Source organism: Hyla sarda, chromosome 7 (genome assembly GCF_029499605.1).
Source record: "Hyla sarda isolate aHylSar1 chromosome 7, aHylSar1.hap1, whole genome shotgun sequence".
Lineage (NCBI taxonomy): Eukaryota > Metazoa > Chordata > Amphibia > Anura > Hylidae > Hyla > Hyla sarda.
Genome location: NC_079195.1, coordinates 154,068,774 through 154,089,195, shown reverse-complemented (window position 1 = coordinate 154,089,195; position 20,422 = coordinate 154,068,774). Strand labels below are relative to the sequence as shown.

The 20,422-nt window shown below is 43.0% G+C and overlaps 1 protein-coding gene across 2 annotated transcripts in view; it reads left to right on the top strand.

Moving 5' to 3' along the window:
* Positions 1-19,047, top strand: part of LOC130282595 (pulmonary surfactant-associated protein A-like) — a 160,746-nt gene extending 141,699 nt beyond the window's left edge. For both annotated transcript variants that reach the window (XM_056530972.1, XM_056530971.1), the window contains exon 4: positions 18,555-19,047. In XM_056530972.1, coding sequence (XP_056386947.1) covers positions 18,555-18,931 — 377 coding nt within the window. In that variant the 3' untranslated portion in view covers positions 18,932-19,047. The remainder of the gene's footprint in view (positions 1-18,554) is intronic.
* The last annotated feature ends 1,375 nt before the right edge of the window (positions 19,048-20,422 follow it).

Below are 20,422 nucleotides of genomic sequence, written 5' to 3'. Positions count from 1 at the left end.
TATGGATCTGTAGGTGAAAAATGTAATGCATTATGGTTTTTAGAAGGGGAGGAGGAAAAAAAATGAAATAACAAAAACGAAAATTGGCCTTAACCTGTTGGGGACGAAGGGCGTATGCATACGCCCTTGCGTCCTGGTACTTAAGGACGAAGGGCGTATCCATACGCCCGTGGGAATTTCGGTCCCCGCCGCTCGCCGGGCGGGGACCGGGCCGGAGTGACTGCTGATATCTATCAGCAGGCACCCCGTGCAAATGCCCAGGGGGGTCATTAGACCCCCCCCATGTCGGCGATCGGCGCAAATCGCAAGTGAATTCACACCTGCGATTTGCGCCGATTACGGGTCATTATGGGTCTATGGTGACCCGATGACCCGGAATAGAAGGGGTATCGCGGGTGTCTAAGACACCCACGATCCCCCTAAAGCGATAGGAGTGAGGTGGCAGAGTTGCCACCCCTCCTATCTCTGCTATTGGTGGTCTAGACGCGACCACCAATAGCAGATCTGGGGCGGAGGGGTTTACTTTCGTTTTCCCCGTCCTGCCCTCCCACAATAGGCGGGGCAGAACGAGGAAAACAAAGAGGAGCGGCGCCGGAGTCCACTTACCCCTCCGGAGGCAGTGGAGCGACGGGGATCGGCGGTCGGCGATGGAGATCTGCGACGGCGTGCGGCAGAAGAGGACGGCTCCCGGATGCGACGGAAGCCGGTGAGTAGTTGCCTAGCAACATCTAGAGGGCTACAGTCTGAGACCACTATAGTGGTCTCTAGACTGTAGCCCTCCAGATGTTGCAAAACTACAACTCCCAGCATGCCCAGACAGCTGTTTGCTGTGTGGGCACTCTGGAATTTGTAGTTTTGCAACAGCTGGAGGTCTGCAGTTTAGAGACCACTGCACAGTGATCTCTATACTGCCCTCTAGATCTTGCAAAACTACAACTCCTAGCATGCCCACACAGCTGTTTGCTGTCTGGGTATGCTGGGAGTTGTAGTTTTGCAACATCTGGAGGTCCACAGTTTGGAGATCACTGTTCAGTGGTCTCTAAATTGTAGCACTCCAGATGTTGCAAAACTACAAATTCCAGCATGGCCACACAGAAAACAGCTGTCTCGACATGCTGGGAGTTGTAGTTGCGTACCTCCAGCTGTTGCATAACTACATCTCCCAGAATGCCCTTCTGTGATCAGACATGCTGCGAATTGTAGTTTTGCAACAGCTGGAGGCACACTGGTTGGAAAATACTGAGTTAGGTAACAGAACCCAACTCAGTATTTTCCAACCAGTGTGCCTCCAGCTGTTTCAAAACTACAACTCCCAGCATGTACTGACAGATCGTGCATGCTGGGAGTTGTAGTTTTGCAACAGCTGGAGGCTCATTGGTTGGAAAATACTGAGTTAGGTAACAGAACCTAACTGAAGGTTTTCCAACCAGTGTGCCTCCAGTTGTTGCAAAACTACAACTCCCAGCATGTACTGACAGACCGTGCATGCTGGGAGTTGTAGTTTTGCAACAGCTGGAGGCTCACTGGTTGGAAAATACTGAGTTAGGTAACAGAACCTAACTGAAGGTTTTCCAACCAGTGTGCCTCCAGCTGTTGCAAAACTACAACTCCCAGCATGTACTGACAGACCGTGCATGCTGGGAGTTGTAGTTTTGAAACAGCTGGAGGTACATTCACACGGGCGGGTTTACAGCAAGTTTCCAGCAAATTCCTGGCGGGAAACTCACCGTAACCCGCCAGTGTGAATGTACCCTAAAAACACTACACTACACTACACTAACACCTAATAAAGAGTAAAACACTACATATACACCCCCTTACACTGTCCCCCCCAATAAAAATGAAAAACGTATTGTACAGCAGTGTTTCCAAAACGGAGCCTCCAGCTGTTGCAAAACAACAACTCCCAGCATTTCCGGACAACCACTGATTGTCCAGGCATGCTGGGAGTTTAGCAACAGCTGGAGGCACCCTGTTTGGGAATCACTGGCGTAGAATACCCCTATGTCCACCCCTATGCAATCCCTAATTTAGTCCTCAAATGCGCATGGTGCTCTCTCACTTTGGAGCCCTGTCATATTTCAAGGAAACAGTTTAGGGCCATATATGGGGTATTTCCGTACTCGGGAGAAATTGCACTACAAATTTTGGGGGGCTTTTTCTCCTTTTACCCCTTATGAAAAGGAAAAGTTGGGGTCTACACAATTTTTACACTAACATGCTGGTGTTGCCCTTTACTTTTTATTTTCACAAGAGGTAAAAGGAAAAAAAGACCCCCCAAAAATTTGTAACGCAATTTCTCCTGAGTACGGAAATACCCCATATGTGGGCGTAAAATGCTCTGGGGGCGCATAACAAGGCTCAGGAGTGAGAGCGCACTATGTACATTTGAGGCCGAAATTGGTGATTTGCACAGGGGTGACTGATTTTACAGCGGTTCTGACATAAATGCAAAAAAATAAATACCCACATGTGACCCCATTTTGGAAACTACACCCCTCACGGAATGTAATAAGGGGTACAGTGAGCATTTACGCCCCACTGGGGTCTGACAGATTTTTGGGACAGTGGTACGTGAAAATGAAAAATATTTTTTTTTTGTTTGCACAGCCCACTGTCCCAAAGATCTGTCAAACACCAGTGGGGTGTAAATGCTCACTGTACCCCTTATTACATTCCGTGAGGGGTGTAGTTTCCAAAATGGGGTCACATGTGGGGGGTCCACTGTTCTGGCACCACGGGGGGCTTTGTAAATGCACATGGCCCCCGACTTCCATTCCAAACAAATTATCTCTTTAAAAGCTCAATGGCGCTCCTTCTCTTCTGAGCATTGTAGTTCGCTCGCACTGCACTTGATGTCCAAACATGGGGTATTTCCATACTCAGAAGAAATGGGGCTACAAATTTTGGGGGACATTTTCTCCTATTACCCTTTGTAAAAAAAAAAGTAAAATTTGGGGAAAAAACTGCATTTTAGTGGAAAAAATTTTTTTTTTCATTTACACATCCGACTTTAACAAAAAGTTGTCAAACACCTGTGGGGTGTTAAGGCTCACCGTACCCCTTGTTACGTTCCTTGAGGGGTGTCGTTTCCATAATAGTGTGCGATGTGGTTTTTTTTTGCTGTCGTGGCACCATAGGGGCTTCCTAAATGGGACATGCCCCTCAAAAACCATTTCAGAAAAACTCACTCTCCTAAATCCCATTGTTGCTCCTTTGCTTCTGAGCCCTCTACCGCGCCCGCCGAACACTTGACATACACATATGAGGTATTTTCTTACTCGAGAGAAATTGGGTTACAAATTTTGAGAGGATTTTTTTCCTTTTACCCCTTGTAAAAATTCTACAAGAACATGCCAGTGTAAAAAAATTAAGATTTTGAATTTTCTCCTTCACTTTGCTGCTATTCCTGTGAAACACCTAAAGGGTTAACACTCTTACTGAATGTCATTTTGAATACTTTGAGGGGTGCAGTTTTTATAATGGGGTCATTTATCGGGTATTTTTAACCAGAAGACCCTTCAAATCCACTTCAAACCTGAACTGGTCCCTGAAAAATTCAGATTTTGAAAATTTTGAGAAAAATTGTAAAATTGTTGCTGAACTTTGAAGCCCTCTGGTGTCTTCCAAAAGTAAAAACTCATCAATTTTATGATGCAAACATAAAGTAGACATATTGTATATGTGAATCAATATATAATTTATTTGGAATATCCATATTCCTTATAAGCAGAGAGCTTCAAAGTTAGAAAAATGCTAAAGTTTCAAATGAAAGGATGCAAGTATCGCCGAAAATTTACCACTAACATAAAGTAGAATATGTCACGAAAAAACAAACTCGGAATCAAATTTATAAGTAAAAGCATTCCAGAGTAGTTAATGCATAAAGTGACAGTGGTCAGATTTGCAAAAAATGCTCCCGTCCTTAGGGTCATAATGGGCTCCGTCCCCAAGGGGTTAAAGGGGTACTCAGGTGAAAAACTTTTTTTTTTAAATCAACTGGTGCCAGAAAGTTAAACAGATTTGTAAATTACTTCTATCAAAAAATCTTAATCCTTCCTGTACTTATTAGCTGCTAAATACTACAGCGGAAATTCTTTTCTTTTTGAAACACAGAACTGTCTGCTGACATCACGAGCACAGTGCTCTCTGCTGACATCTCTGTCCATTTTATGAACTGTCCAGAACAGCATATGTTTGCTATGGGGATTTCCTTTTACCCTGGAAGGTTCCTAAAAATGGACAGAGATGTCAGCGGAGAGCACTGTGCTCATGATGTCAGCAGACAGCTCTGTGTTTCAAACGGAAAAGAATTTGCACTGTACTATTCAGCAGCTAATAAGTAGAGGAAGGATTAAGATTTTTTAACAGAAGTAATTTACAAATCTGTTTAACTTTCTGGCACCAGTTGATTAAAAAAAATAAGTTTTTCACCGGAGTATCCCTTTAAGGTGAAAATGAGCTGAATCTTTAAGAGGTTAATATTATTTCATATTTAGTTAGTTAAAAGTATCACATTCATATACTTAGTTGAAAGCATCTAGTTAGTTTAAAGCATCTACTATTCTTTCAGTAAAATTATATTTTCTAATGTTACCTTCTAATCTCCCCCAACTAATCTCATTGTTCTTGTGTTTAGCTTCTTATTAAAAATGTTACTTTCCTTAACCTTATTTAACATTTTAGCTAGAGGTTCAGGCAATACAAAAAAGTTTTCCATTAGATAGAACCCATGGTACTCCTCATCCTACTGTATTGATATTTAGCACCTTAAGGACGAAGCCAATTTTCACCTTACGGACTCAAAACAATATTTGTTTTTGCACTTTCGTTTTTATCCTGCTCCCCTTCCAAAAATCATAACGCCTTCAATTTTGCACCTGCAGACCCATATAAGGGCTTGTTTTTTGCATCACCAATTGTACTTTTTTTTATAAAATAAGTGATGTCATTACATAGTATGCGGCAAAACAAAAAATCCATTATTTGTGGGATGACATTTTTTTTAATGCCATTTTGCTACTTTTTAGAGCTTCCGTTTCTACGCAGTGTGCTTTTTGTTAAAAATGACACCTTATCTTCATTCTGTAGGTTCACACAGTTACAAGGATACCTGAGTTATATAGGTTTTATTTTATTTTACTACTTTAGAAAATTATAAATACATGCACCAAAATAGTATGTTTTAAAATTGTCATCTTCTTACCTCTATAACTTTTTTATTTTTCCGCATATAGGCTATATGAGGGCAAGTTTTTTGCACCGTGGTCTGCAGTTTTTATTGGTACCATTTTTGTTTTGATGGGACTTTTTGATTGCTTTTATAATTTTTATGGTATATGAAGTGACCAAAAATGCACAAGTTTGGACTTTTTTTTTTTACGTGTACGCCATCGACCATGTGGTTTAGCTACTCTATATTTTAATAGTTCTGACACTTACACAAAAATGGGAAATGCGGTCATTCAAACTTTTGTTAGGGGAGGGGCTTATTCACATTTATTAACTTAATTTTTTTAAACTTTTTACTATTTTATTTTAGTCCCCTTATGGGGCAATACCGTTCAATCTTCTGATGCCATAGCATAGCATTGATCAGTGTTATTGGTGCTCTGCTGCTCAAGCCTGCATGGCAGGCTTGGAGCAATAGATCACCGAACGGACAGCAACAAACCAGGTAAGTGCCCTCTTGCTGTCCTCTCAGCTGATTGGGATATCGCGATTTTGTCGCAATAATCCCGATCAGCTCAGCTGAGCTGCCGGGACACTTTAACTTTCATTTTAGATGCTGCAATCAACTTTGATTGCAGTGTCTAAAGGGTTAATGCTGGGCATCAGCACAATTGGTGATGCCCGGCATTAACCCTGGGTCCTGGCTGCTGATAGCAGCTTGTGAGAACGCTTTAAACGCCGGTAACAGGACTCAGAACATACACGTATGTCCTTAAAGACTTGGGAACGGGGGCATACTCGTATGCCCTGTGTCCCAAGTGGTAAATGCTCCCTAGTTGCTTAACCTCTTAAGGATGCAGGGCATAACTGTACGTCATGTGCCCACTCCCGTGATATAACGCGGGACCCAGGCTAATAGAGCACGTCACCAATCGCGGTGACACGCACTATTGACCCTTTAGACATGCGATCAAAGTTGATTGCCGCATCTAAAATGTAAAATAGCATTCCCGATATCTCAGTCAGGCTAATCGGGACCACCGAAGTGAAACCACAGTGTCCCGATCAGCTAGGACGCAAGCGGAGGGTCTCTTACCTGCCTCCTGGCACATTCGACCGGCGATTGATTGCTCCAAGCCTGAGATTCAGGCTTGAGCAATAGACCGTCGATAACACTGATCAATGCAATGCTATGGCATAACATTGAACAGTGCTGGCAATAACTGTACTGCATGTTATAGCCCCCTATGTGTGCTTTAACATTGCAAAAAAAAAGTTCAATTACTCCCCTTTTCCAATAGAAAAAAAAACACATAATTAAAAATAAATATACACATTTGTGGTATCGCCGCATGCATAAATGTCCGAACTTTAAAAATATATCATTAAAGGACAACTGTAGTGGAACACTTTTATATATGCCCGTGCCCGGGCCTCAAAAATAAACAAAATAAACTCATACACACCTTCCTACGAGCCCCCGTTGGTCCGGCACAGGCCTCATGGTCCGGCAGTGCTGACCTCATTCCACTTCCTGGGGACAGGGACGCTGTCGGCGTATCACCGGCCACAGCAATGTCCTGCCCCGGCCTGTGATAGGCTGAGCCCACTGTCATGTAAGGAGCTCTGGCCAGCTTCATACATGACAGTGTGCTCAGCCTATCACAATACGTCAGGGGTGTATTTTCCAAAATGGGGTCACATGTGGGGGGGGGTCCACTGTTCTGGCACTATGGGGGCTTTGTAAAAACACAAGGCCTTCAATTTCGGACACATTCTCTCTCTAGAAGTCCAATGGCGCTCCTTCTCTTCTGAGCATTGTAGTTCGCTCGCAGAGCACTTTACATCCACATATGGGGCTACACACTTTCTGGAGCTTTTTTCCTATTCTCCCTTGTGAAAATGAAAAATATAGGGTAACACCAGCATTTTAGTGAAACATTTTTTTTTTATTTTCACATCCAACTTTAACGGAAATTTGTCAAACACCTGTGGGGTGTTAAGGCTCACTATACTCCTTGTTCCGTTCGGGGTGTAGTTTCCAAAATGGGCTCACGTGTGGGTATTTAAATGTTTTGCGTTTATGTCAGAACCGCTGTAAAATCAGCCACCTCTGTGCAAATCACCAATTTAGACCTCAAATGTACATGACACTCTCTCACTTCTGAGCCTTGTTGTGGGCCCGCAGAGCACTTTAAGCCCACATATGGGGTAGTTCTGTACTCAGGAGAAATTGTGTTACAAATTCAATGCTTGTGAAAATTTAAAATATGGGGCAACACCAGCATGTTAGTGTAAAAATAATATTTTTTTTACACTAACATGCTGGTGTAGACCCCAACTTCACCTTTTCATAAGGGGTAAAAGGAGAAGAAGCCCCCCAAAATTTTTCATGCAATTTCTCCCAAGTATGGAGATACCCCATATGTGCCCCTAAATTGTTTCCTTAAAATACGACAGGGCTCCGAAGTGAGAGAGCACCATGCACATTTGAGGACTAAATTGGGGATTTGAATCCGCCACACAAATACCCTACGGCAGTGTTTCTCAAACAGGGTGTCTGCAGTTGCAAAACTCCCGGCATGCCTTGAAAGTCAGTGGCTGTCCGGCAATAATGTGAGTTGTTGTTTTTCAACAGCTGGAGGCTCCGTTTCGGAAACACTGCAGTACAATATGTTTTTTAATTTTTATTTTTTTATTGGGGTGGGACTGTGTAGGGGTATGTGTATATGTAGTGTTTTACCCTTTATTATGTGTAGTGTAGTGTTTTTAGGGTACATTCACACGGGTGGAGGTTTACAATGAGGTTCTCGCTGGGAGTTTGAGCTGTGGCAGAAAATTTGCTGCATCTCAAACTTGCAGCAGAACTCACTGTAAACCCGCCCCATGTGAATGTACCCTGAACATTGACATGGGGGGGGGAGGGAGCAAACCTCCAGATGTTGCAAAACTACAACTCACAGCATGCACTGACAGACCATACATGCTGGGAGTTGTAGTTATGCAACAACTGGAGGCATATTGGTTGCGAAACATAGAGTTTGTTACTTAACTCCGTGTTTGCAACCAGTGTGCCTACAGCTGTTGCAAAACTAGAACTCCCAGTACGTACAGTCTCTCAGTGCATGCTGGGAGTTGTATTTTTGCAACAGCTGGAGGCATACTGGTTGCAAAACACTGAGTTAGGTAACAAACTAGGTTTCACAACCAATGTGTCTCCATCTGTTGCAAAACTGCAACAATCAGCATGCATTGACAGTCGAAGGGCATGCTGGGAGTTGTCGTTTTGCAACAGTTGTAGGCACACTGCTCCAACTCCCAGCATGCCCTTTGGTAGTCTGTGCATACTGGTAGTTGTAATTATGCAACAGCTGGCTGCATACTTTTTCATAGAAAAAAAGTGCCTCCAGCTGTTTCATAACTATAACCCCCAGCATGCACAGGCTACCCAAGGGCATGCTGGGAGTTGTAGTTGGAACTCAAGCTGTTGCAAAACTACAACTCCCAGCATGCCCTTTGGCTGTGCATGCTGCGAGTTGTTGCTAAACAACAGCCAGAGGTGAACAGGCCTCTCCTTCTGCCGTATCCTTCCGCCGGAACCGCCGCCGATCCTGCTGCTCCTGTCGCCGCCACTGATCCCCAGGGGACCCCCGCCGGACCAGGGCAAGGTAGGGGACCCCCACCATCACCGATCTCCGCCATCTTCGCCGTCCCGATCGCCGCCCAGCAGGGTCGTGATTGATCGGTCGTTCTGGCACCCGTGCCACCACACTCCTGCTGGGGCTCACCCTTTTTTCCGGGTCACCGGGTCACCAGAGACCCGATTGACCTGGAAAAGCTGCAAATTTTTGGTCTGAATTGACCGACGATTTGCGGCGATCTCCGACATGGGGGGGGCCCTCGGGACCCCCCAGGGGTTTGCACGGGGTGCCTGCTGATAGATATCAGCAGTCACTCCGGTCCCGTCTCTGCCCGGCGAGCGGCGAGGACTGGAATTCCCATACGCCCTCAGTCCTTAACCTCTTAAGGACGCAGGGCATACCTGTACACCCTTTGCCTGGTCCCGGTGTTTAAAACGGGGTCACGGCATAACACCGGGTCGGTCTCGGCTGCTTTTCATAGTTCATAGTTCGATCGTTGTGCCGTGCGCTATTAACCCTTCAGACGGGGCGATCAAAGTTGATCGCTGCGCTGAAAAAGAAAGTAAACTTCCCGGCAGCTCAGTCGGGCTGATCAGGATTATCGCGATAAAATCGTGATATCCCGATCAGCTAGGACGCGAGCAGAGGTCCCCTTACCTTGCTCTGTCGCGTCCGATCTGCCGGCATTTGATTGCTCCAAGCCTGAGATACAGGCTTGTGCAATCAAGCCCCTATCTCGCTGATCCATGAAAAGCTATAGCTTTGCAGGGATCAGGGTAAAAGATCAGTGTGGGAGCTATAACACTGCAAAAAAAATGTTTAATTTTTTTTTAACAAAGGTCATTTAACCCCTTCCCTAATAAAAGAATAAAAGTTTGAATCACCCCCCTTTTCCCATGAATAAAAAAAACTGTATAAATAAAAATAAACATATGCGGTATAGCCGCGTGCGTAAATGTCCGAACTATAAAAATATATTATTAATTAAACCGCACAGTCAATGGCATATGCGCAAAAAAATTCAAAAGTCCAAAATAGCGTATTTTTGGTCACTTTTTATATCATACAAAAATGAATAAAAAGCAATCAAAAGGTTCAATAAATGCAAAAATGGTACTGATAAAAATTTCAGAACACTGCGCAAAAAAAGAGCGCTCATACCGGCCTGTACGCAGAAAAATAAAAAAGTTATAGGGGTCAGAAGATGACAATTTTAAACGTATAAATTTTCCTGCATATAGTTATGATTTTTTTCAGAAGTACAACAAAATCAAACCTATATAAGTAGGGTATCATTTTAACCATATGGACTTACAAAATAAAGATAAGGTATCATTTGTACCAAAAAATGCACTGCGTAGAAACTGAAGCCCCAAAAAGTTACAAAATGAAATTTTTTCTTCAATTTTGTTTCACAATGATTTTTTTTTCCGTTTCGCCGTGGATTTTTTGGTAAAATGACTAATGTCACTGCAAAGAAGAATTGATGATGCAAAAAATAAGCCATCATATGGAATTTTATGTGCAAAATTGAAAGCGTTATGATTTTTAGAAGGTGATAGATTGGGGTCCGGGGTTGGCTAAAACTACAAAGGGGCGACAATTCCTAAATTTATTGCAGGATAATTTTATGGGCCAGTTTGTGGAGGACCCAACAAGAAGTGATGCCTTGTTGGATCTGATGATTTCCAACAACGCAGAGCTGGTTGGTAATGTAACTGTGCGGGAAAACCTTGGTAATAGCGACCACAATATAGTTATTTTTGACTTAAAATGTAGAAAACAAAGACAGGCGGGGAAGGCAAAAACATATAACTTTAAAAAGGCAAATTTCCCTGGGCTGAGAGCTGCACTACAGGACATAGACTGGGGGGAGGTGTTGTCAAATACTGATACAGAAGGTAAATGGGACATCTTTAAATCAACTCTAAATAACTATATAGCTAAATATATACCAAAGGGGAACAAATATAAACGATTAAAACTAAATCCTACATGGCTGACAAATGATGTTAAAAGAGCAATAAACAACAAAAAAATAGCCTTCAAAAAATACAAATCTGATGGGTCAGCGATAACATTTAAACAGTACAAAGAGCTTAATAAAATCTGTAAAAATGTAATAAAAACAGCAAAAATTCACAACGAGAGACAGGTGGCCAAAGAAAGCAAAACTAATCCTAAATATTTTTTTAGATACGTAAATGCAAAAAAACTAAGGACAGAGCATGTAGGACCCCTTGATAATGATAATGGGGAGGTTGTCACAGGCGATCAAGAGAAAGCGGAGCTACTGAATTGGTTATTTAGTTCTGTATACACTATGGAAAAAGGAGCTGACATTGGCCAGGTCAGTGCTGGTAACACATCATGTAATGTACTGAACTGGCTTAATGTAGAGATGGTACAAGGTAAGTTAAGTGATATAAATGTAAGCAAATCCCCAGGGCCGGATGGACTACACCCAAGAGTTCTTAGAGAGGTAAGTTCAGTAATATCTGTACCCCTGTTCATGATATTTAGAGATTCTCTGGTGTCTGGTATTGTGCCAAGGGACTGGCGCAAGGCGAATGTGGTGCCAATCTTCAAAAAGGGCTCTAGGTCTTCCCCAGGAAACTATAGACCGGTAAGTTTAACGTGCATTGTGGGTAAATTGTTTGAAGGACTTATAAGGGATTACATACAGGAATACATAGGGGATAATTGTATTATAAGTGATAACCAGCATGGGTTTACTAAGGATAGAAGTTGTCAAACCAATCTAATTTGCTTTTATGAAGAGGTGAGTAGAAGCCTTGACAGAGGAATGGCTGTGGATATAGTGTTTCTGGATTTTGCTAAAGCATTTGATACTGTCCCTCATAGACGTCTGACAGGTAAGTTAAGGTCTTTGGGTTTGGAAATTTTAGTTTGTAACTGGATTGAACACTGGCTCATGGATCGTACCCAGAGAGTGGTGGTCAATGATTCGTACTCTGATTGGTCCCCGGTAATTAGTGGTGTACCCCAAGGTTCAGTACTGGGCCCGCTGTTGTTTAATTTATTTATCAATGATATAGAGGATGGTATTAACAGCTCTATTTCTATCTTTGCAGATGACACCAACCTTTGTAGCACGGTACAGTCTATAGAGGATGTGCATAAGTTACAGGAGGACTTGGATAGACTAAGTGTCTGGGCATCCACTTGGCAAATGAGGTTCAATGTGGATAAATGTAAAGTTATGCATCTGGGTACTAATAACCTGCATGCATCGTATGTCTTAGGGGGGATTAAACTGGCAGAGTCACTGGTAGAGAAGGATCTGGGTGTACTTGTAGATCACAGACTACAGAATAGCATGCAATGTCAGGCTGCTGCTTCCAAAGCCGGCAGGATATTGTCATGTATCAAAAGAGGCATGGACTCAAGGCACAGGGACATAATACTCCCCCTTTATAAAGCATTGGTACGGCCTCACCTGGAATATGCTGTTCAGTTTTGGGCACCTGTCCATAAAAGGGACACTGCGCAGTTGGAAAGGGTGCAGAGACGTGCGACTAAACTAATATGGGGCATGGAACATCTTAGCTATGAGGAGCGATTAAAGAAGTTACAATTGTTTAGTCTTGAGAAGAGACGTTTGAGGGGGGATATGATAAACGTATATAAGTATATAAATGGCCCATACAAAAAATATGGAGAAAAACTGTTCCAGGTTAAACCCCCCCAAAGGACGAGGGGGCACTCCCTCCGTCTGGAGAAGAAAAAGTTTAGTCTCAAGGGGCGACACGCCTTCTTTACCATGAGAACTGTGAATTTATGGAACGGTCTACCTCAGGAACTGGTCAAAGAAGGAACAATTAACAGCTTTAAAACAGGATTAGATACATTCCTGGAACAAAATAACATTAATGCTTATGAAGAAATATAAAATCCCATCCCTTCCCCAATATCGCGCCACACCCCTACCCCTTAATTCCCCGGTTGAACTTGATGGACATATGTCTTTTTTCGACCGTACTAACTATGTAACTATGTAACTTTGAGTAAAAAATTTAAATGCAAAAACGGAAAAATGCTGAGTCCTTAAGGGATTAAGGACTTTAAAATGGGGGCATATGGATACGCCAGTTGCCCTTAAGGGGTTAAACTTATAAATTTTCCTGCATGTAACTATGATTTTTTTCAGAAGTAGTACAAAATCAAACCTATATAAATAGGGTATCATTTTAATTGTGTGGACCTACTGAATAAAAATGATGTACTACATAGAAAGGGAAGCCCCCAAAAGTTACAAAATGTAATCATTACAAAGCAGAATTGTGGTGCAAAAAATAAGCATTCATATGGGTGTGAAGATGCAAAATTGAAAGGGTTATGATTTTTAACCCCTTAACGACGCAGGACGTATATTTACGTCCTGCGCCGGCTCCCGCGATATGAAGCGGGATCGCGCCGCGATCCCGCATCATATCGCGTTGGTCCCGGCGCTCATCAACGGCCGGGACCCGCGGCTAATACCACACATCGCCGATCGCGGCGATGTGCGGTATTAACCCTTTAGAAGCGGCGGTCAAAGCTGACCGCCGCTTCTAAAGTGAAACTGAAAGTGACCCGGCTGCTCAGTCGGGCTGTTCGGGACCGCCGCGGTGAAATCGCGGCGTCCCGAACAGCTGACCGGACACCGGGAGGGCCCTTACCTGCCTCCTCGGTGTCCGATCAGCGAATGACTGCTCCGTGCCTGAGATCCAGGCAGGAGCAGTCAAGCGCCGATAACACTGATCACAGGCGTGTTAATACACGCATGTGATCTGTGTAAAAGATCAGTGTATGCAGTGTTATAGGTCCCTATGGGACCTATAACACTGCAAAAAACATTTTTTTTAAAGTGTTAATAAAGGTCATTTAACCCCTTCCCTAATAAAAGTTTGAATCACCCCCCTTTTCCCATAAAAAAAATAAAACAGTGTAAAAAAAAAAAATAAATAAACATATGTGGTATCGCCACGTGCGTAAATGTCCGAACTATAAAAATATATCATTAATTAAACCCCACGGTCAATGGCGTACGCGCAAAAAAATTCCAAAGTCCAAAAAAGCGTTTTTTGGTCACTTTTTATACCATTAAAAAATTAATAAAAAGTGATCAAAAAGTCCGATCAAAACAAAAATCATACCGATAAAAACTTCAGATCACAGCGCAAAAAATGAGTCCTCATACCGCCCTGTACATGGAAAAATAAAAAAGTTATAGGGGTCAGAAGATGACATTTTTAAACATATAAATTTTCCTGCATGTAGTTATGATTTTTTCCAGAAGTGCGACAAAATCAAACCTATATAAGTAGGGTATCATTTTAACCGTATGGACTTACAGAATAATGATAAGGTGTAATTTTTACCGAAATATGCACTGCGTAGAAACGGAAGCCCCCAAAAGTTACAAAATGGTGTTTTTTTCGATTTTGGCACTCAATGATTTTTTTTTCCGTTTCGCCGTGCATTTTTGGGTAAAATGACTAATGTCACTGCAAAGTAGAATTGGCGACACAAAAAATAAGCCATAATATGGATTTTTAGGTGGAAAATCGAAAGGATTATGATTTTTAAAAGGTAAGGAGGAAAGAACGAAAGTGCAAAAACGGAAAAACCCTGAGTCCTTAAGGGGTTAAAAGGTGAGGAGGAAAAAAGCGAGAGTGCAAAAATGGAAAAACCCTGAGTCCCCAAGGGGTTAAATATTAAAGGCCCACAATGGCCAGATGAGCGCTATACAGTGATATCACAATTTAAAATCTTCTACTGGTTATACATCCAAGCATTCCACTTGCTTCACCTACAGCAGTGTTTCTCAACCAGGGTGCCTCTAAATGTTGCAAAACAGATTTTGGCTGTCCAGACATGCAGGAAATTGTCGTTTTGCAACAGATGGAAGCACCCTGGTTCCCCAAAATGCACAAGGAGGGATTGGGTGGACCATTATCTCTAAATCCTTACAAAATTTTCCCTATACTTATTAGAGTGACGAAATATACAAGTGACATCCTGGAGAAGATTAAATAAAGTTGTAATCTGGCTTGGGCACCATGTAATGTGGTGGCTCTGTACCCCTTTATTCCTTGGAAGGAGGGTCGGGATGTGCTTTCTTTTCATTTGGATCATAATAGCCCATATTCCACTGGTCTGAAGGAATTTTTTGTCATGGTTGTAGATTTTTTGTTAAAACACAATTTTTGGATGGCGAGTTCTTCCTTCAGTCCAGAGGAGCATCCATGGCTGGGAAATACTCACCCTCATTTTCTAATATCCTTATGATATTTTAGGGAGTGCATTTCATTTGAAATCTGCCAATTCATTCTTGAATAACATCTATTCGATTGGCCATTGTATAGACGACCTCCTCGTGACATGGAGCTGTACAGAGTCAGAATTTGTTGTACCTGAGATTTACATCCCATTTCAGTAAGGATGGGGTAAATTTTCTTGACATAATGCTATCCTCTCAAGGAAACAAAGTAGTTTTCAGTCCATACAGGAAAGAAACATCTAATTTGTTGCAGTTAGCAATATAATGCAATCTGCGGCATGTAGCCACAAAATCCCTTATGATAAGTTGTATCACTTCAAACACAACTGCAGATCATACAGGATGCTATGATATACAAGGATCTGCTAGGATATACAACTGAGGTATGATTGTAGTTAATTAGGCTTTTAATTTTATACTCCTTGCAAGTGTCAAAAGACACAAATGTTTCCCTCCTTTCCATAAAGGTGCACGTTACACAACAATTATGTCCACAACCCCAATTATCTGTATTCTGTATACGAGAGCCCCTAACCCTTCCCCTGACCCTTTCAGGCTCACTTCAGAACAAGTTGAATGAGAATACAAAGCCCAGTGTTGGGTGTCTCTTTGAGGCTACATTTACAACCGCCTAAGTAATTTTCCTTAGAATAGGGCTCATCTCCAATACAGGTAGATATTTCTTTTAAAATGGACATTATAGCAGTAAACTATACAATGTGACAAATGTGGCTTTGAACACTGTATTTTCTTGATTAGTTCTAATTCTTTTACTGCTGTGTCTTACAAATTGCTGGTCTCTGCTGGTTCTATTTACTCTATCCAGAGCTGTTCTAAAATTACTATCAGTGTATCCTCTTTCTTTAAAGAGGTACTCCACCCCTTGACATTTTACATAATGTAACAGCTGTGGTTAGTGGATCCGCTGAACCTGTGTGGATGATGACTCAGGCTGTATCAGGGAGCGGAGTCTAAGGTGCCGCTGGTTTTCACCAGAGCCCACTACAAAGCGGGATGGACTTGTTGCAGCAGGCGGCACCCAGGTCGCTACCCCTGATATGAAAAGTGGTGGATAAAATCCAGGAAAACAGGAATTACCATATGGCGCTTTTACTCCTTGGACAGATGCAGGCAACAGTCCATATGAAAGGTTAATGCTTTATTGTGCTACCCCTGATATGACTCATCCACACAGGCTGCCGAGATATACAAGCTACAAGCAACTGTAAGGATGAGACGGAGATGTAGTCAGGACTGGCAGGAGGTCAGGACAGGCGGAACAGAATCAAGGTCAGGGAACATAGCAGGTGGGACTGGTACACGGTAGAACAAGATACTATATAATCAACGCTTTCTCAGAGGCACAATGGCACAAAGATCCGGCAAGGACAGGAAGGAAGTGTGGGTTTAAATAGGGTCAGGAAGAAACAAGCACCAATCAATGGTGCACTGGCCTTTTAAATTTGAGGAAGCCGGCACGCGCGCGCGCTAGGAGGCGGGGGCACGTGCACCGGCATCCTGTGCTAATGAAGGGAACAGATGCAAGGAGAGGATCACGAGAAGCTGGTGTTTGTCTGAGGTGGGGACCGGTGATGCAGACGCCAGCAGGGGAAAAAGAAGAGCACGGAGAAGAAGCAGCATGAAAAGGTAGGCGAGAGCCCAGTGTTCGCCCGCAGGTGCATCCCGCGATGCGAAAAATGGGTGAACCAGTGCCGGTGGTTACATATAAGATGTCTGATCACAGGTGTCCTGCCGCTAGGGACCCCACGATCTCTCCTGCAGCACACCCATTCACCAGATGAACAGAGTGAAGAACGCTCCGTGGCTGATGACGGGCGATACAGGGGCCAGAGTATTATGACATCACAGCCCTGACCCCTTGACTCTACCTCCCAATGCAAGCCTATGGGAGGGGTGTGACAAATGCCACACCCCCTCCCATAGGCTTGCATCGAGGAGGAGGAGAAGGAGCGTGATGTCACGAGGGGGCGGTGCCGTCATCAGCCCGTCATCAGTCACAGAGCGTTCTTTGCTCCGTGCAGTGTCTAGTGAAAAATTCTGTGATCTGCGGCCAATGTGAAAAGTGCTGATTCACCTAAGGATCCTTGACTGGCTGACAAGCACACACCCGCCCTCTACCATTGGTTCTTGGGGGGTGGGGTTGGGGGAGGAGTGTGCTTGTCACACGATTAACTCCACTGTGTTGTAACACAGTTTTCTTCAGTGTGTTTTAGGCTCCCACAGCGGGAGGCATTTGTCTAACTTTATACAACTGTCATAGTCCCAGAGGCAAAAGAATAATAAAAATTCCCCCTCTGGGCGCAAACTTCTCTGAATGGAGTCAGGCAATGGATGTTTCAAGATTAAGTATTTTTATTTAACCAATAAAGCATTTCGGGTGTACACCCTTCTGGGGAAGGTTGCATACCCAAAAATGCGTCATTGGTTAAATAAAAATACTTAATCTTGAAACATCCATTGCCTGATTCCATCCGGAGAAGTTTGCACCTAGAGGGGGAATTTTTATCGTTCTTTTGCCTTATACTTTGTGGACAGACTACAGCCCATGTCCACATCCCCACGGCTCTGCGGCACTCCTGGGAACACACAAGACATTTCTACCCACTATGTTGGGTTACATGCGCATTTATTTTGCGCTCCAGGTGAGCATACTACAGCCCTCTAATTTTACCTGATTCTTTGGGATAATACACTAGTCGCCCCTTGCGGTTCTATTTCTTTGTTATAGTCCCAGAGGATCCAACCTGATTTATGAAAGCCTAAGAAAAATATATTTGTACTAAACATTTTTGTAATTGAGCAGCAGAGTTTTAACTGGTTGCCATCTCATGACGAGCCGGCTTGTCCTGAGACCACAACCAGTGTATGGCATGGGCTCCTGACTCGAGCCAGCGCAATAACGGCCGGCCCCCAGCTGATTCCACTGTAGCTGTGGGCTACCGTTAATAGCCAACATAAGGCGATCGCCCTGTACAGCTATTACCGCTGTCAAAGCTGACAATGGCATCTAAAGGGACCTTTAACCAGTCCCTGGTGGTACGTTGGGGTGAATCGCCTTCCCGCGACGTGTTTGTGGAGGAGCAATCCACTTCTGAGGTTGCCGGAGGGCTTATCTTTCCTCTAGCGCTGGCTGCGGCTAAAAAATTGATAAAGCCTGGCTGGACCAGCTCTTGACAGGAGACAGAAGATGGAAGAAGGCTTCAAATGATCAAAGTCACTCTTTCCTTTGTGTGTACGGCAATATTAATCAGATTTTTGCATTTATAATTTAAATGGAAATTCTATAATTCTTAACAGATTACAACAGCTATAGATATGATATCTATTAATTATATTCAGTGCTTATCCAGCTATAAAATTAGTTTACTGGTAGCTTAGCTCTATTGAACTTCAATCATCCAATATATAACTAATATTTTTGTATTATTTTCTAGTTCTCAAACTGGAAGAAAAGATCAAAGTGGTAGGTGGCAAAATGATTGCCACCAGTGGAAAAGAAGTAGACTTTGCAACATCCAAGTCTATATGTAATAATGTTGGTGGACAGATTGTCACTCCCATGAATGAAGTGGAGAATGCTGCTGTCTTGGCATTTGTGAAGAAATATAACAGATATGCATACCTAGGAGTGAGAGAGGCAACAATACCTGGCATTTTTAACTATATAAATGGAATCGCTGCAGTTTACACGCATTGGAGAAAAGGTGAACCAAGTGGCAAAGGAACTGAGGGCTGCGTTGAAATGTATACAGATGGACAGTGGAATGATAAAGCTTGTAACCAAAACCGTCTAAATATCTGCGAGTTATAAAAATCTATTACTAGCACTCAGATTTAAGATCTCTTATGGCATTTACTGTACTAATTGAAAAGTTATCTCACATGAAGCTTACTTCTGCTCTGCAGGTTTTTAGCATGAGCTCAAAATAAAACTAGAAGCATATTCCTTCTCTGTGTTGATTGCAAATCTTTTAGCCTGCCGGCAGGGGTGGACCAGCATTACTCAGGGCCCCCGGACCAAATAAAGCAAGGGCCTCAGTGAGACTACACCCCTGGCCACACCTAAATCCCTTATCATGCCCCGGCCCTACACACAAAATAAAATAAAATTTATAAAATTATTATAAAACATGTTAACATAGGTAAGATAATTTTCCATGACCAATAATACCGGCATACAAGGAGGAAATATATACCACCACACAATAACTGGATAATACTGCCATACTGTACTTAATAAAATCACTAAACACAGGCCAGAATTTCCCCATACCGGGCCCATATAATGGTAGATAACAGCTGTACACAGGATCTGTATACCATATAAGTGACTATATACAGGACCATATGGTGGTAGATATCAGCTGTACAAAGGATATATACACACCATATAAGTGTTTACAGTTACATCTACGGAACTCTCAGATATCTTTTCCAATCAACAGGGTCCTCTTTCCTTTTCTTCCCCATCGGATCAGACCACCATGATGACTACTTCCATCCAGAACTCATAACTTTGGCTTCTGCAGGACGTGTTAGACTCTGCATTTTTCCAATGCCTTCCCCTCCTCTACACAATATCCCGGTTTATAAGCCCCAAACTGTTATAATGTCCTACTTGGTGTCCTGCACAGAAAAGGGCAGGTAGGTAGGTAGCTAACTATGTAGTTAGGCAGCCAGATATGTAGGTATGTAAATAGCAAGGTAGGTAGGTATTTGGGCAGCCAGTTATGTTGGCCAGGTGGTTGGGCAGCCAAGTATGTGGGGCCTCCTCCCCTCCAAGCTGAAAGAATAAAAAAAAAATGAAAAAACAAAAACAAAAAACATATATACTTACCTGTCCCCTGCAGTGATCTCCTCAGTACTTCCGCTGGCATCCGGAGTGCAGGCGCCGATGAGTGACATAATCGGCACATGCACTGCGTGTGGGAGAGGTGCAGCTTATACTGAGAGGAGGTTTCCAGCTGTATGTGCGTGAGCTGGGCATATAGCTAAAAGCAATAGTTGGCTGCCTGGGGATCCGTTACAAGTGTACTGGATCCCCAGCATTGGGGGTGGTGGGCCCTTAACTAGGCCGGGCCCTCAAACCATGTCTGAATGCACAAGGAGGTATTAGAAGTTACTGTGGCTTTCTGTAAGCGTTCTAAAAATAGGCACTTTTTTGAAGTAGCAACATGATTGGTGATGCTGTCTCGAAATGAAGAACCTTTAGAAATTTGAAATTTTTAAAATTAAGTTGAGGTTTTAAATTGTTAAATTGTGAAATAAATTCATAAAATTTGCCCTTAAAGGGGTACTCCGG